We start from the raw sequence: 15457 nt of genomic DNA, 5'->3' as shown, positions 1-15457 counted from the left end.
TGTAGGAGTTTCAAAATAAAAGCTTGTGACGACGCAATCGTTCCAACGAGATTTATTATAAGATTGCGCTAAATAAAATACAAATTCTGGTTTTAACACAATAATTTTAATAGATCGGAATACAACAGAGTTCATTACAACACCTAATCAAGGGAGGTTCAATGTAAAAAAATACAAATTGTTTTTATTTTAAAAAATGTTGATATTGCATTTTTTCTTTCAATCCCTTTTGGAAATAATAAAATAATTCCTAAATAAAACAAAGTAAAACAAGTGTTTACGCAATTTTAATGTGCCGTGGTTATGAAATTGTGACAATTACGAAATGATGAAACGACTGAATTCTTCCAGCAGTCACGTCATCAAAGTTTTTTGTCATCTTCGTGGCCCAACACTGCCCCCAGGCTGCCAGCCTCTGTACTTCATGCTGTTGTTTTGTTGTCGTCTAAGCAGAGAGTCCCCCATATCAATGTCTTTGGGTTTATCATAGACCGTACTTATGTGGAAATCTTTTCTGGTCCTTTTACCAAGATGCGGGAGTAACTTTTCACCATGATATCTGTGGGATAAACAACATCACAATGAGTACAATGATATTTAACTAGAAAATCATTAACCTATTTTTATTTTGAAACTCACCCAAACCCTCGTTTGCAGTGTGGATGTTTGCCTTCATTCTCCAGTGCGTCCGGAATCCCAACTTGACTGCTTCCCAAGCCATCGCCGTCCTTCCACCCTTGCTTTTCCATTACGCGGCGGCCAAATCCCTAACCAAAGAGTAAAAACGAGTAAAACATAAAATTCCACAGTGAACAAATGTGTGTTTTAGATTAATTTCGTACCTTAGTGAACCTCTCAAAACTGCCAATGGCCTGATTATGGGCAGCTCCATCTTCAAGACCGTCCCGAAGCCTTTTCTCCAGTCGCATCCGGACATAGTCCCGGGCATCCATGTCACCTCCATCTGTAAAAAATTATAACACCAGTTTCAGAAATTATGTCAAGAGTGAAGGTTAAATACATTTTGGGATTATTTGCATCATTAAGGTAAAAAAAAAAAGTTGAGCAATACAGAATACCTTTATCATAGTAAATGCTCATGTCAACATCCCAATCGTCTGCCGTTTGCTCATCAAAATCTGAAAAAGGTGCACAAATGACAGAAATTACACAAAATGTAAAGAATTAAACAGTTGGTGCTTAATTCAATGGGTGTTGTGTGATTGGTGTTTGAGTCTTAGCCACTAGAGGGCAGTATAATAAAGAACAAGCTTGATGAAACAGAAGACTCACAAACTGCAATAAGTTTCTTTTGGAGGACAAAGAAAATATCGTGAGCATAACAAAAATAATGGATTGATGTAAAGAAAAAAAACAGGTTGGTGTGTATATAAATTGAGACAACAGCACTGTCGTGTTTACCTCCTTCCTCTTCCTGCCAGTACTGGGCATCAGTGTAGAACACTAATCCCGAGCCACCTTTTTCCCACTTTAACTCAATTTCTTCTTCAAATAGCCTTTCTTTGCTTCGCTCTTGGCTTGTAACGTCCTCGTGCAATGCTTCATGACGCTCCCACTCCTCGCAGCAATCGTCGTCCTGCAACCAAAAGAGATTAGTAATAAACGGCACTTGCCCATATTGTTCCTAATTGAAATTAAATTGAAAGTTGACCAGCACTGCAAAATAGACTTTTCAATCTGCAAAACATCTGAAGTCTTGATCTTACATCATCTGCATTTGACTGCACATCCTCCTCCTCTTCTGCTTGTGGCTCATCATTCTCAATTGTCTCGCAGTGGTCATCCAACTGTCTGCTTGCCGACATTCGAGCAGGTAAAGTGCCCGGCCCGCATATTTCATGGCCAGCGGCTGTTAAAACAGTCTCTTCTGTGGCAGGTAGCGTGCAAGTTTCCTGGTACTGGAAAGGCACATTGCCATAGCGACGGTTGGAGCCAGTCTTGGGGAACGTGAGGCCCAATTTGCGAATAAGGCGGGGAGGCAGCCGACACGACTGGATGAGCTGTAGGAAGACTTTGACTGACGTGCCCACATTGCCATTCTGCATCAGAGCGGGTGGATTGAGCTCAGATAAGGTTTTGAGGTCGGACAGGGTGAAGTGTTCAGTTTGGGATATCCGATGTCGCTGTTCAAACCTCGTCTTGTATGGGAACTGATCATCATCTGGTGGGAAAATGTTTGTCAGCAAATTAAATTATACAGTAATCCTTTGTTTATCGCGGATAATTGGTTCCAAAAACCACCCACGGAAAGTAAAATCCGCAAAATACGGTCACCAACAAGAAGTACTGGGCAGCCTAACGAGTTAGCGGAAAGATGCTAATTCGCGATCAAGCTAACACGCAAAAACGGACTTCTAAAGGAATGTAAACGAACATTTGGAGCAATACAACATTGTCCTAAAGGTTAGACACATGATCCCTCAATTTAGAAGTTTTATTTTGAATTTTAAATGTTTTTTTTTTTATTTGGAAAATAAAAACGCGATGGAGTGATGCCGCGATAAACGAAACGCGAAGTAGCGAGGGATCGTTGTAGTACCAAAATAGTTCTTACATAGGAAAATTGCATGATTGTAAAAATATGTGCATTGTTTTGGTAGTTTGTAGTGAAACTAGTGAAATTTAGACTTGCAATGCACCATTCTAACGATTATTAGTACTTCTGAAATGAAATATTTGGGGAAAACAAGACGAACTTACCATTGTGTTGTGATACCTTAACTCTTTTAATGACACATTTTCTGGACAGCCAATTGCCCTTGAAGTCGATCCAGTGGTTTCCTGCATACATCCTGACGAATCTGTCGGCGTGTTCGTTGTGGACCATTACGACACAACAGCAGGTTTTGGTCGACTGTTTCGTCTTTTTACCGCAATTGTTATTAGCCGCCGCTGGTGCTAGGTCGCTAGCAGACAACTTCTCGCCGTCCTCCTCGCTGCCCCCGCACGTTTGAGGCTCCCGATGCACCTCTGGTCGATGGCGGTAATGAAAACAAATAAAGCCACCGCTCTCTATGAACTGACTGAAATAATTCCGGAGGTCCGACGAGTGAAAAGCGGTGGGGATGTTGCTAATAACTAAGAAGACGCCCTGACAGTCGGCCATGTTTTCCTTTGAGTGTTGGCTCGTGAGTGAACGAGTCGTTCAAAAGACCGAATCTTTTCAGTGACTGATTTGTTTGAACGAATCTTTAGAGAGAATCGATTCTATTTGCTCACACGCTTCTGCAAGGAACCCATGCTATCCACACTTGCGGCAGAGCTTGGGTTGGCCCTGATTATATGTGTAGCCTAGGTCTTCTCCCAAAACTATCATTGAAGGGAGATGTATGAGATCCTGGAACCCCCAAGGGTCCTCCCATTATTAAATGGGGACCCCCCAGGAACAATTCCAGATGCCATCTTCATCTCTCACTTTCATAGCCTTCATTATGAGTACTGTGAAGTAAACAACTCTTTAATGAAATGTCTTAATGCATCTCAAGAACAAAAAAAAACTGTTGAAGAAAAATGGGGGATAGCCAACACTATTTTTTTTTTCATTTTATTGATCCACATGAACATGAAAGGCTGAAGAAAACAAAACCCTAAACAGACACTATTAAAAACTCAGCAACTTGTCCTGAATATGAATTAAAACAAATTGCAGTTAAAAACCACAACCAAAAGAAACACAAATTATAATGACAAATACAGAACTATTCTTATCCCGAAGCTGGTTAACTATATTTTCAAATGCATTACTAAAACTAAAATATGAACTTTTCACTGTGGTAAAGAAAAGTAGTTCAGCATCTCAATCAAAAGCTACATACTAGAATAGAATTATCATTGATGCATAAACTCAAAGTCTGCTCAAATAGAAGGTGAGAACTTCATGCATCATTGCTCATCCCCCAGAGACACTCAGAATTCTCAATAGAGACTCTTTGACAAGTGACTGAGCAGGCTAACAGGGTTAGATGTGGGCTCCTGTGTGCCTGATTAAGCTTACCCTGTTTGAGAATTTTTGGCCACAAACTGAGCATGAAAAAGGTTTCTCACCAGTGTGGGTTCTTGTATGACTTATTAGATTTTGCTTCTGAGAGAACTTTTGGCCACAAATCGAGCATGAAAAAGGTTTCTCACCAGTGTGGGTTCTTGTATGAGCTGTTAGAAATGGCTTCTGAGCGAACTTTTGCCCACAAACTGAGCATGAAAAAGGTTTCTCACCAGTGTGGGTTCTTGTATGAACTGTTAGCTGTGGCTTCTGAGAGAACGTTTGGCCACAAATCGAGCATGAAAAAGGTTTCTCACCAGTGTGGATTCTTGTGTGCTGTTTTAGATTGCCCCCATCAGAAAATGTTTGCCCACAAACTGAGCATGAAAAAGGTTTCTCACCAGTGTGGATTTTTTTGTGCGTATTTAAATATCCACTCTGATTGAATTTTTTGCCACAAACTGAGCATGAAAATGGTTTCTCACCAGTGTGGATTCTTGTATGTCTTCTTAAAGTTCCCCGTTCAGAAAACGTTTGGCCACAAACTGAGCATGAAAAAGGCTTCTCACCAGTGTGGACTCTTGTGTGCCTTTTTAAATATTCCTTCCAAGAGAATTTTTGGCCACAAATCGAGCATGAAAAAGGTTTCTCGCTAGTGTGGGTTCTTGTGTGCGTATTTAAATGTCCCCTCTGAGAGAATTTTTGCCCACAAACTGAGCATGAAAAAGGTTTCTCACCAGTGTGGGTTCTTGTATGAACTGTTAGATGATGCTTCCGAGAGAATATTTGGCCACAAACTGAGCATGAAAAAGGTTTCTCACCAGTGTGGGTTCTTGTATGAACTGTTAGACGTTCCTTCTGAGAGAATTTTTGGCCACAAACTGAGCATGAAAAAGGTTTCTCACCAGTATGGTTTCTTGTATGAATTTTTAAGTTTTTCTTTACTGAAAATGTTTTGCCACAAAGTGAGCATGAAAAAGGTCTCTCGCCAGTGTGGATTCTTGTGTGCTTTTTTAAAGTGCCCCCCTCAGAAAATGTTTGCCCACAAAGTGAGCATGAAAAGGGTTTCTCACCAGTGTGGATTCTTGTGTGACCTTTTAAATGGTGCCTCTGAGCAAATTTTTGGCCACAAACTGAGCATGAAAAAGGTTTCTCACCAGTGTGGATTCTTGTGTGAATTGTTAGAGCTCCCTTCAATGAAAACATTTGGCCACAAACTGAGCATGAAAAGGGTTTCTCACCAGTGTGGGTTCTCGTGTGGCTTTTTAAACTTCCACTTTTAGCAAATTGTTTCCCACAAACTGAGCATGAAAATGGTTTCTCACCAGTGTGGGTTCTTGTATGAACTGTTAGACCTTCCTTCTGAGAGAATTTTTGTCCACAAACTGAGCATGAAAAAGGTTTCTCACCAGTGTGGGTTCTTGTGTGCCTTTTTAAATGTCCCCCCCGAGAGAATTTTTTCCCACAATCTGAGCATGAAAAGGGTTTCTCACCAGTGTGGGTTCTTGTGTGACTTTTTAAATTGCCTCGCTCAGAGAATTTTTGCCCACAAACTGAGCATGAAAAGTTTTTCATCACACCATCATTATCTAATGGTTGAGGTGCTTGTGATCCTCCACAGTGGTCTCCATCATCTTCTCGAGTCATTTGTTGACTTGAGCTGCAGCTTGGAGACTCCGCGCCTTTGCTCACCTCATGTTGACCCTCATCTAAACTCTTCACAGGAACACCAATCGATAGCATCTCGAAGGTATCCTCCTCCTCTTTAATGTCACAGGAGTCCTTTCCCTCCTCTTTAATACAAAGTCGCTCCGGCTCTTCCTCCTCTTTTATGGTGCAAAGTAACATGGGCACCGTTTGTTCCTTCAAGTGGTGGACCTCTTTGCCCACATCTTCGTCTTTAACGCGAGTGCGCTCTGGCTCCTGCTGCTTACGACGAATAGCTTCACTGATGTCTGCAAAAACAAGACAAACACATAAATTACAATTGAAACCGGTCAAAACTATACAAGGATTTTTTTCAATCTGCCCATCACACGTGATATTAAAAGAATCCTACTAAAAATAAACACTGGAAGAGGATTCATAATAGAAACTAGATGTGTACGAACCTTCCCTGCGCAACACAACAGTCGGCTGCAACCAAAGATGTTCCTGTCGTCGGCGACTATGGTCCTTTTCCTCCACGTACTTTGCTGCGGTACTTGCAGACATTTTCACACTGCAATGACAACACGTGTTCAACAATGTTTGGCTAACAAAAGTGTCTTCTGGGCAGCGGCCAAACTTACTTTGTTGAAGTAATTGAATATAGGTTATCCCGTATTTACACAATCGTATTTTGTGTTGTGCTAGATCGTTTGGCAAGAAAATTAACTTAGCAAAAGACAGTCCAGTTGCATTGCTCCACAATCATTTGAGATGGAACATTCGTCGAGGATAATCAAGCTAAATGTCATAAAGTTAGCACTGTGGTACCTACCATGTGTGGTGAATTGTCTTCGTTGCTCCGCTGAGTGAAGTTCCTCCTAATATTCGAGTGGCCCAAAAGCAAAGATGTTAGCTGCTTCTTTTCCCCGTCTGCCAGGCATTGCATCTTTTAAACCTGGCGAGACACATGCTCCCATCACTTTGACTAACAGCTGCAGTTGGAGACTGTTTTGTCGTCCATAAAAGGCCATCTGTTCAGTTCTTTTCTGGTCACGGACAACTGGCCCTTCTATTTTCTAGGCACCTATACATTACTGAAACTGAACCCCCCCTGTCTAGCACAAATAACTCATGCGCCGGCCTGGCCTTTTGGGGCAACATACAGAGACACATGTTCAAGAAAGCAGAGCGCACTTCTGTACTGCAACCAAGAAGTACTACAAATAACGTTGCTAACATGATAAATTCGTCGGAACTTACGTCTTTCGTCGTTGCGGTTGTCGTCTTACAACACAAAGTTGTGCTAGATAGTGTGGTGAATTCTCTTCGATGGTCTTCCAAACAAACGGTGAAAAAGTGACTGGCTTGGGGAAGGAAAACTTCAGTCACACATGGCTGATTGGGGAAAGATTTTATTTAACTTGGTCAGAGAGAAGTGTCTCGGGCCCTAGCCAAGATGTCGAGTCCCTTTGTCTACTCTCGCCCTAAAACCTATACCCCCGCGCTTCCCTTCACTCGGGTGCGGGGTTGTTGGATGATCTATGACCTCCCAGTCGGCCTCACCCCCTCTTCACAGTGCATATTTTAACAGTTCTTAATGGAAACCAGATGGGTCTAGTGCCAATGAGTCTACATACCTGGACCAAGCCCCAAACAATCCCAAACATGACCTGGTCACACTTAGGCTTACTAGTGAGATATAGATTGCATGAGACCTGAATAAAAAAATTACCACAATAGTTTGGCAAGAAAATAAACTTAGCAAAAGACAGTCTAGTTGCATTGTTCCACAATCATTTGAGATTGAACATTTGTCGAGGATAATCAAGTTAAATGTCATAAAGTTAGCGGACTGCACTTTTGTATTGCAGCCAAGCAGTACTACAAATTACGTTGCTAACATGATGACTAAGAAACATTGCCGTAACTTACCTCTTTCGTCCTTACTGTTGTCGTGTGGCTAATGTTACTGATTCACTACATAAGTTGCGTGTTTATCTGATGCAGCTGAATGGAAGGCGGGGCGACACGCTTCTGTTTTGATTCGTTGAACGATTCGATTGAACAAATCTTTTGAGTGAACTGATTCCAAAGATTCGTTCACTTAAAAGAACGGCAATGCACATCACTACGTGTACGACGATGAAATGACGACACTTCCGTGTAGGGCGCCTGTAAGCGGATATGACGCATGAGCATGTGATTAGATCACAGTCCGGAGAAAATTTGTTTATTAAAATTATTCCAAAGAGAGCGCTAAAAAGTGATTAGTATTCATGAAACACATGAAAAAAATAAAATAAAATGTTTTTGTGGTTTTTATGTTCACTTTGAGGTCTTAGCTCTTAAGAGAACAGACTGCAAGACTTGAGGGGCTAATTTAAAAAAGTAAACTTATTCATTGCTAATACCTGTTTTAACTTTTAACAATTCCAGATGCCATCTTCATCTCTCACCTTTATAGCCTTCAATATGAGTACTGTGAAGTAAACATCTCTTTAATGAAATGTCTTAATGCATCTCAAGAACAATTTAAAGTGTTATGAGCAAGGCAAGGTAACAAAAAAAAAAGAGTTGAAGAAAAATGGGGGCTATCCAACACTATTTATTTTTTCATTTTATTGATCCACATGAACATGAAAGGCTGAGGAATACAAAACCCTAAACAGACAATATTAAAAACTCAGCAACTTGTCCTGAATATGAATTAAAACAAATTGCAGTTAAAAAACACAACCAAAATAAACACAAATTATAATGACAAATACAGAACTATTGTTATCCTGAGGCTGGTTAACTATATTTTCAAATGCATGACTAAAACTAAAATATGAACTTCTCACTGTGGTAAAGAAAAGTAGTTCAGCATCTCAATCAAAAGCCACATACTAGAATAGAATTATCACTGATGCATAAACTCAAAGTCTGCTCAAATAGAAGGTGAGAACGTCATGCTTCATTGCTCATCTCCCAAAGACACTCAGAATTCTCAATAGAGACTCTTTGACAAGTGACTGAGCAGGCTAACAGGGTTAGGTGTGGGCTCTTGTGTGCCTGATTAAACTTACCCTCTCAGAGAATTTTTGGCCACAAACTGAGCATGAAAAAGGTTTCTCGCCAGTGTGGGTTTGGGTGTGCCTTTTTAAACATTGCTTCCAAGAGAATCTTTGGCCACAAATCGAGCATGAAAAAGGTTTCTCACCAGTGTGAGTTCTTGTGTGCCTATTTAACTGTCGCCTCTGAGAGAATTTTTGCCCACAAAGTGAGCATGAAAAAGGTTTCTCACCAGTGTGGGTTCTTGTATGAACTGTTAGAAATGGCTTCTGAGAGAACTTTTGCCCACAAATTGAGCATGAAAAAGGTTTCTCACCAGTGTGGGTTCTTGTATGACTTGTTAGACGTTGCTTCTGAGAGAACTTTTGCCCACAAACTGAGCATGAAAAAGGTTTCTCACCAGTGTGGGTTCTTGTGTGAATTGTTAGAGATCCCTTAAATGAAAACTTTTGGCCACAAACCGAGCATGAAAAAGGTTTCTCACCAGTGTGGATTCTTGTATGAAGTGTTAGAGTTGCCTTCACTGAAAATCTTTGGCCACAAACTGAGCACGAAAAAGGTTTCTCACCAGTGTGGATTCTTGTATGAACTGTTAGAGTTCCCTTGTGACTGAATTTTTGGCCACAGACTGAGCATGAAAAAGGTTTCTCACCAGTGTGGGTTCTTGTGTGACTTTTTAAATGGCCCCCCTGAGAGAATTTTTGCCCACAATCTGAGCATGAATAGGGTTTCTCGCCAGTGTGGATTCTTATATGACGTGTTAAACTGTTCTTCTCTGAGAACATTTCCCCACACACTGAGCATGAAAAAGATTTCTCACCAGTGTGGGTTCTTGTGTGACTTTTTAAAAGTCCCCTCCGATAAAATTTTTGGCCACAAACTGAGCATGAAAAAGGTTTCTCACCAGTGTGGGTTCTTGTGTGCCTTTTTAAATTGCCCTTATGAGAGAATTTTAGCCCACAAACTGAGCATGAAAAAGGTTTCTCACCAGTGTGGATTCTTGTGTGAATTTTTAAAAGTCCCCTCTGATAAAATTTTTGGCCACAATCTGAGCATGAATAGGGTTTCTCGCCAGTGTGGATTCTTTTATGAAGTGTTAAACTGTTCTTCTTTGAGAACGTTTGCCCACAAACTGAGCATGAAAAAGGTTTATCACCAGTGTGGATTCTTGTGTGAATTGTTAGAGATCCCTTAAATGAAAACATTTGGCCACAAACTGAGCATGAAAAAGGTTTCTCACCAGTGTGGATTCTTGTATGAACTGTTAGAGTTCCCTTCACTGAAAATCTTTGGCCACAAAGTGAGCATGAAAAAGGTTTCTCACCAGTGTGGGTTCTTGTATGAACTGTTAGACTTTCCTTCTGAAAGAATTTTTGTCCACAAACTGAGCATGAAAAAGGTTTCTCACCAGTGTGGGTTCTTGTGTGCCTTTTTAAATGTCCCCCTCGGGAGAATTTTTGCCCACAATCTGAGCATGAAAAAGGTTTCTCACCAGTGTGGGTTCTTGTGTGCCTTTTTAAATTGCCTCGCTGAGAGAATTTTTGCCCACAAACTGAGCATGAAAAGTTTTTCATCACACCATCACTATCTAATGGTTGAGGTGCTTGTGATCCTCCACAGTGGTCTCCATCATCTTCTCGAGTCATTTGTTGACTTGAGTTGCAGCTTGGAGACTCCGCGCCTTTGCTCACCTCATGTTGACCCTCATCTAAACTCTTCACAGCAACACCAATCGATAGCATCTCGAACGTATCCTCCTCCTCTTTAATGTCACAGGAGTCTTCGCCCTCCTCTTTAATACAAAGTCGCTCCGGCTCTTCCTCCTCTTTTATGGTGCAAAGTAACATGGGCACCGTTTGTTCCTTCAAGTGGTGGACCTCTTCGCCCACATCTTCGTCTTTAACGCGAGTGCGCTCTGGCTCCTGCTGCTTACAACGAATAGCTTCACTGATGTCTGCAAAAATAAGACCAACACATAAATTACAATTGAATCCGGTCAAAACTATACAAGGATTTTTTCAATCTGCCCATCACACGTGATATTAATAGAATACGACTAAAAATAAATACTGGAAGAGGATTCATAATAGAAAGTAGACATGTACGAACCTTCCCTGCACAACGCGATATTCGGCTGCAACCAAAGATCTTCCAGTCGTCGACGACTATGGTCCTCTTCCTCCACGTACTTTGCTGTGGTCCTTTCAGACATTTTCACACTGCAATAACAACACTTGTTCAACAATGTTTGGCTAACAAAAGTGTCTTTTGGGCAGCGGCCAAACTTACTTTGTTGAAGTAATTGAATATAGGTTATCCCGTATTAACACAATAGTATTTTGTGTTGTGCTAGATCGTTTGGCAAGAAAATTAACTTAGCAAAAGACAGTCCAGTTGCATTGCTCCACAATCATTTGAGATGGAACATTCGTGGAGGATAATCAAGCTAAATGTCATAAAGTTAGCACTGTGGTACCTACCATGTGTGGTGAATTGTCTTCGTTGCTCCGCTGAGTGAAGTTTGTTAGAGATTGGCTCACTCCAATTTATCTTGCAAGAACCACACGGGAGACAAGTAAGTCCTTTTGGACACCTGCAGGTGGAGAGTCCATTCGTCGCTGTGCGTGCAGCGATGTTCGAATAGAGCTCTGGACTCTCCTTCCTGCAATAGGATATTTATTAAGAAAAACAGAGTGGGGGTATGAGTGGGCTGAATAGAAAGCCCTTGTCCTCTAGTCTAAACATCTCAGGGGATGTTTTACGATCTTGTGATAAGGAGGACAAGGTAAGGTATTTATTACCTGTTGCATTCCAACATAATCCTATGATAAAGATAACCTGGAAAACCTTAACAAAGTTCCTCCTAATATTCGAGTGGCCCAAAAGCAAAGATCAAACAATCATTTGAGATGGAACATTCGTCGAGGATAATCAAGCTAAATGTCATAAAGTTAGCACTGCGGTAGCTACCATGTGTGGTGAATTGTCATGACCCGGTCACATTTAGGCTTACTAGTGAGATAAACATTGCATGATACCAGAATGAAAAATTACCACAAAAGTTTGGCAAGAAAATAAACTTAGCAAAAAACAGTCTAGTTGCATTGTTCCACAATCATTTGAGATGGAACATTCGTCGAGGATAATCAAGCTAAAGCTACAAATTACGTTGCTAACATGATAACTAAGAAACATCGTCGTAACTTACCTTTTTCGTCGTTACTGTTGTCATGTAGCTAATGTTACTGATTCACTACATAGGTTCGTGTTTATCTGATGCAGCTGAATGGAAGGCGGGGCGACGCGCTTCTGTTTTGATTCGTTGAACGATTCGATTGAACAAATCTTTTGAGTGAACTGATTCCAAAGAATCAGTTCACTTAAAAGAACTGGAATGTACATCACTATACGCTAGACGATGAAATGACGACACTTCCGTGTAGGGCGCCCGTAACCGGATATGACGCATGAGCACGTGATAGGTCACGGTCCGGAGAAAATTTGTTTTTTAAAATTATTTCAAAGAGAGCACTAAAAAGTGATTTGTATTCATGAAACGCATGAAAAAAAAATGCTTTTGTGGTTTTTATGTTCACTTTGAGGTCTTAGCTCTTAAGGGAACAGACTGAAAGACTTGAGGTGCTAATTTAAAAAAGTAATTTTATTCATTGCTAATACCTGTTTTAACTTTTAACAATTCCAGATGCCATCTTCATCTCTCACCTTTATAGCTTTCAATATGAGTACTGTGAAGTAAACATCTCTTTAATGAAATGTCTTAATGCATCTCAAGAACAATTTGAAGTGTTATGAGCAAGGCAAGGTAACAAAAAAACTGTTGAAGAAAAATGGGGGATAGCCAACACTATTTATTTTTTCATTTTATTGATCCACATGAACATGAAAGGCTGAAGAATACAAAACCCTAAACAGACACTATTAAAAACTCAGCAACTTGTCCTGAATATGAATTAAAACAAATTGCAGTTAAAAACCACAACCAAAATAAACACAAATTATAATGACAAATACAGAACTATTCTCATCCCAAAGCTGGTTAACTATATTTTCAAATGCATTACTAAAACTAAAATATGAACTTCTCACTGTGGTAAAGAAAAGTAGTTCAGCATCTCAATCAAAAGCCACATACTAGAATAGAATTATCACTGATGCATAAACTCAAAGTCTGCTCAAATAGAAGTTGAGAACTTCATGAATCATTGCTCATCTCCCAAAGACACTCAGAATTCTCAATAGCGACTCTTTGACAAGTGACTGAGCAGGCTAACAGGGTTAGGTGTGGGCTCCTGTGTGCCTGATTAAACTTACCCTCTCAGAGAATTTTTGGCCACAAACTGAGCATGAAAATGGTTTCTCACCAGTGTGGATTCTTGTATGTCTTCTTAAAGTTCCCCGTTCAGAAAACGTTTGGCCACAAACTGAGCATGAAAAAGGTTTCTCACCAGTGTGGGTTCTTGTGTGCGTATTTAAATGTCCCCTCTGAGAGAATTTTTGCCCACAAACTGAGCATGAAAAAGGTTTCTCACCAGTGTGGGTTCCTGTATGAACTGTTAGATGTGGCTTCTGAGAGAATGTTTGGCCACAAATCGAGCATGAAAAAGGTTTCTCACCAGTGTGGGTTCTTGTATGAACTGTTAGAGTTCCCTTCACTGAAAATCTTTGGCCACAAACTGAGCATGAAAAAGGTTTCTCACCAGTGTGGGTTCTTGTGTGCCTTTTTAAACTGCCCCCCTGAGAGAATTTTAGCCCACAAACTGAGCATGAAAAAGGTTTCTCACCAGTGTGGATTCTTGTGTGAATTGTTAGATATTCCTTAAAAGAAAACATTTGGCCACAAACTGAGCATGAAAAAGGTTTCTCACCAGTGTGGGTTCTTGTGTGACTTTTTAAATTGCCTCGCTGAGAGAATTTTTGCCCACAAAGTGAGCATGAAAAGGGTTTCTCACCAGTGTGGATTCTTGTGTGACCTTTTAAATGGTGCCTCTGAGCAAATTTTTGGCCACAAACTGAGCATGAAAAAGGTTTCTCACCAGTGTGGATTCTTGTGTGAATTGTTAGAGCTCCCTTCAATGAAAACATTTGGCCACAAACTGAGCATGAAAAGGGTTTCTCACCAGTATGGGTTCTCGTGTGGCTTTTTAAACTTCCACTTTGAGCAAATCTTTTCCCACAAACTGAGCATGAAAAAGGTTTCTCACCAGTGTGGGTTCTTGTGTGCTTTTTTAAACTTCCCCTTTGAGCAAATTTTTGGCCACAGTCTGAGCAGGAATAATTTTTTGTCACGTCATCACTATCTGATGGTGGAGCTGCTCGTGATCCTCCACAGTGGTCTCCATCACCTTCTCTGGTCATTTGTTGAGTTGCGCTGCAGCTTGGTGGCTCCGCCCTTTTTCTTACCTCCTGTTGACCCTCATCTAAACTCTTCACAGCAACACCAGTCAAAGGCATCTTGAAAGTATCCTCCTCCTCTTTAATGTTGTAAGAGTCTTCTCCCTCCTCTTTGATACAAGGCTGCTCAGGCTCTTCCTCCTCTTTTATGGTGCAAAGAAACTTCTGCGCCATTTGTTCCTTCAAGTGGTGGACCTCTTTGCCCACATCTTCCTCTTTAACGTGAGTGCGCTTTGGCTCCTGCTGCTTACGACGAATAGCTTCACTGATGTCTGCAAAAACAAGACAAACACATAAATTACAATTGAAACCGGTCAAAACTATACAAGGATTTTTTCAATCTGTCCATCGCACGTGATATCAATAGAATACTACTAAAAGTAAACACTGGAAGAGAATTCATAATAGAAACTAGACGTGTACGAACCTTTCCTGCGCAACCAAAGATGTTCCTGTCGTCGACGCATACACACCTTTTCCTCCACGTACTTTGCAGTGGTCCTTGCAGACATTTTCACACTGCAATAACAACACTTGTTCAACAATGTTTGGCTAACAAAAGTGTCTTTTGGGCAGCGGCCAAACTTACTTTGTTGAAGTAATTGAATATAGGTTATCCCATATTTACACAGTAGTATTTTGTGTTGTGCTAGATCGTTTGGCAAGAAAATAAACTGAGCAAAAGACAGTCTAGTTGCATTGTTCCACAATCATTTGAGATGAAACATTCGTCGAGGATAATCAAGCTAAATGTCATAAAGTTAGCGGACTGCACTTTTGTATTGCAACCAAGCAGTACTACAAATTACGTTGCTAACATGATAACTAAGAAACATCGTCGTAACTTACCTCTTTCGTCGTTACTGTTGTCATGTAGCTAATGTTACTGATTCACTACATAAGTTCGTGTTTATCTGATGCAGCCGAATGGAAGGCAGGCAACACGCTTCTGTTTTAGTGTTGATTCGTTGAACGATTCGTTTGAAAAAATCTTTAGAGTGAACTGATTCCAAAGAATCAGTTCACTTAAAAGAACTGGAATGTACATCACTATACGCGAGACAATGAAATGACGACATTTCCGTGTAGGGCGCCCGTAACCGGATATGACGCATGAGCACGTAAAAAAGTAAACTTATTCATTGCTTATACCTGTTTTAACTTTTAACAATTCCAGATGCCATCTTCATCTCTCACGTTTATACCCTTCAATATGAGTACTGTGAAGTAAACATCTCTTTAATGAAATGTCTTAATGCATCTCAAGAACAATTTGAAGTGTTATGAGCAAGGCAAGGTAACAAAACAACTGTTGAAGAAAAATGGGGGATATCCAACACG

The 15457-nt window shown here is 40.5% G+C and overlaps 3 protein-coding genes across 4 annotated transcripts; all 3 read right to left on the bottom strand.

Annotated features, from left to right (window-relative positions):
* Positions 1-37: 37 nt before the first annotated feature.
* On the bottom strand, positions 38-3163 carry gpatch3 (G patch domain containing 3). The gene is made up of 7 exons (XM_088388181.1): positions 2722-3163; positions 1728-2182; positions 1423-1597; positions 1080-1139; positions 843-964; positions 640-767; positions 38-559 (listed from the first exon to the last, which is right to left on the bottom strand). The coding sequence occupies exons 1-7, from the start codon at positions 3125-3127 to the stop codon at positions 376-378; spliced, it is 1530 nt and encodes a 509-aa protein (XP_088244307.1). The 5' UTR covers positions 3128-3163; the 3' UTR covers positions 38-375.
* Positions 3164-3532: 369 nt separating this feature from the next.
* On the bottom strand, positions 3533-7048 carry LOC148391991 (uncharacterized). The gene is made up of 4 exons (XM_088388111.1): positions 6911-7048; positions 6483-6605; positions 6112-6221; positions 3533-5955 (listed from the first exon to the last, which is right to left on the bottom strand). Exons 3-4 carry the CDS (start codon positions 6212-6214, stop codon positions 3980-3982), a joined length of 2079 nt encoding a protein of 692 aa, XP_088244237.1. The 5' UTR covers positions 6215-6221; positions 6483-6605; positions 6911-7048; the 3' UTR covers positions 3533-3979.
* A 1187-nt stretch (positions 7049-8235) lies between these two features.
* On the bottom strand, positions 8236-15167 carry LOC148391990 (uncharacterized). 2 transcript variants are annotated; one of them, XM_088388112.1, is made up of 4 exons: positions 11913-12099; positions 11185-11366; positions 10814-10923; positions 8236-10658 (listed from the first exon to the last, which is right to left on the bottom strand). In XM_088388112.1, exons 3-4 carry the CDS (start codon positions 10914-10916, stop codon positions 8683-8685), a joined length of 2079 nt encoding a protein of 692 aa, XP_088244238.1. In that variant the 5' UTR covers positions 10917-10923; positions 11185-11366; positions 11913-12099; the 3' UTR covers positions 8236-8682. The 2 variants fall into 2 exon arrangements, with proteins under 2 accessions (XP_088244238.1, XP_088244239.1); XM_088388113.1 differs by lacking the exons at positions 8236-10658; positions 10814-10923; positions 11185-11366; positions 11913-12099 and adding exons at positions 12554-14388; positions 14544-14635; positions 14966-15167.
* Positions 15168-15457: the final 290 nt, after the last annotated feature.

Source organism: Syngnathus floridae, chromosome 10, assembly GCF_059516105.1.
Source record: "Syngnathus floridae isolate MCC-2025c chromosome 10, RoL_Sflo_1.0, whole genome shotgun sequence".
Classification (NCBI taxonomy): domain Eukaryota; kingdom Metazoa; phylum Chordata; class Actinopteri; order Syngnathiformes; family Syngnathidae; genus Syngnathus; species Syngnathus floridae.
This window is presented reverse-complemented; position numbering and strand designations above follow the sequence as displayed.

Bases quoted from the DNA above. Each gene is read 5' to 3' on its own strand.
- gpatch3 (XM_088388181.1), bottom strand. From the start codon at position 3,127: ATGGCCGACTGTCAGGGCGTCTTCTTAGTTATTAGCAACATCCCCACC. The intron at 965-1,079 runs GTATTCTGTATT...AATTTTTTACAG, and splicing joins GAGCATTTACTATGATAAAG to ATGGAGGTGACATGGATGCC. The intron at 560-639 runs GTGAGTTTCAAA...TTTATCCCACAG, and splicing joins CACTGCAAACGAGGGTTTGG to ATATCATGGTGAAAAGTTAC.
- LOC148391991 (XM_088388111.1), bottom strand. From the start codon at position 6,214: ATGTCTGCAAGTACCGCAGCAAAGTACGTGGAGGAAAAGGACCATAGT. The intron at 5,956-6,111 runs GTTCGTACACAT...TTGTTTTTGCAG, and splicing joins TGTTGTGTTGCGCAGGGAAG to ACATCAGTGAAGCTATTCGT.
- LOC148391990 (XM_088388112.1), bottom strand. From the start codon at position 10,916: ATGTCTGAAAGGACCACAGCAAAGTACGTGGAGGAAGAGGACCATAGT. The intron at 10,659-10,813 runs GTTCGTACATGT...TTATTTTTGCAG, and splicing joins TATCGCGTTGTGCAGGGAAG to ACATCAGTGAAGCTATTCGT.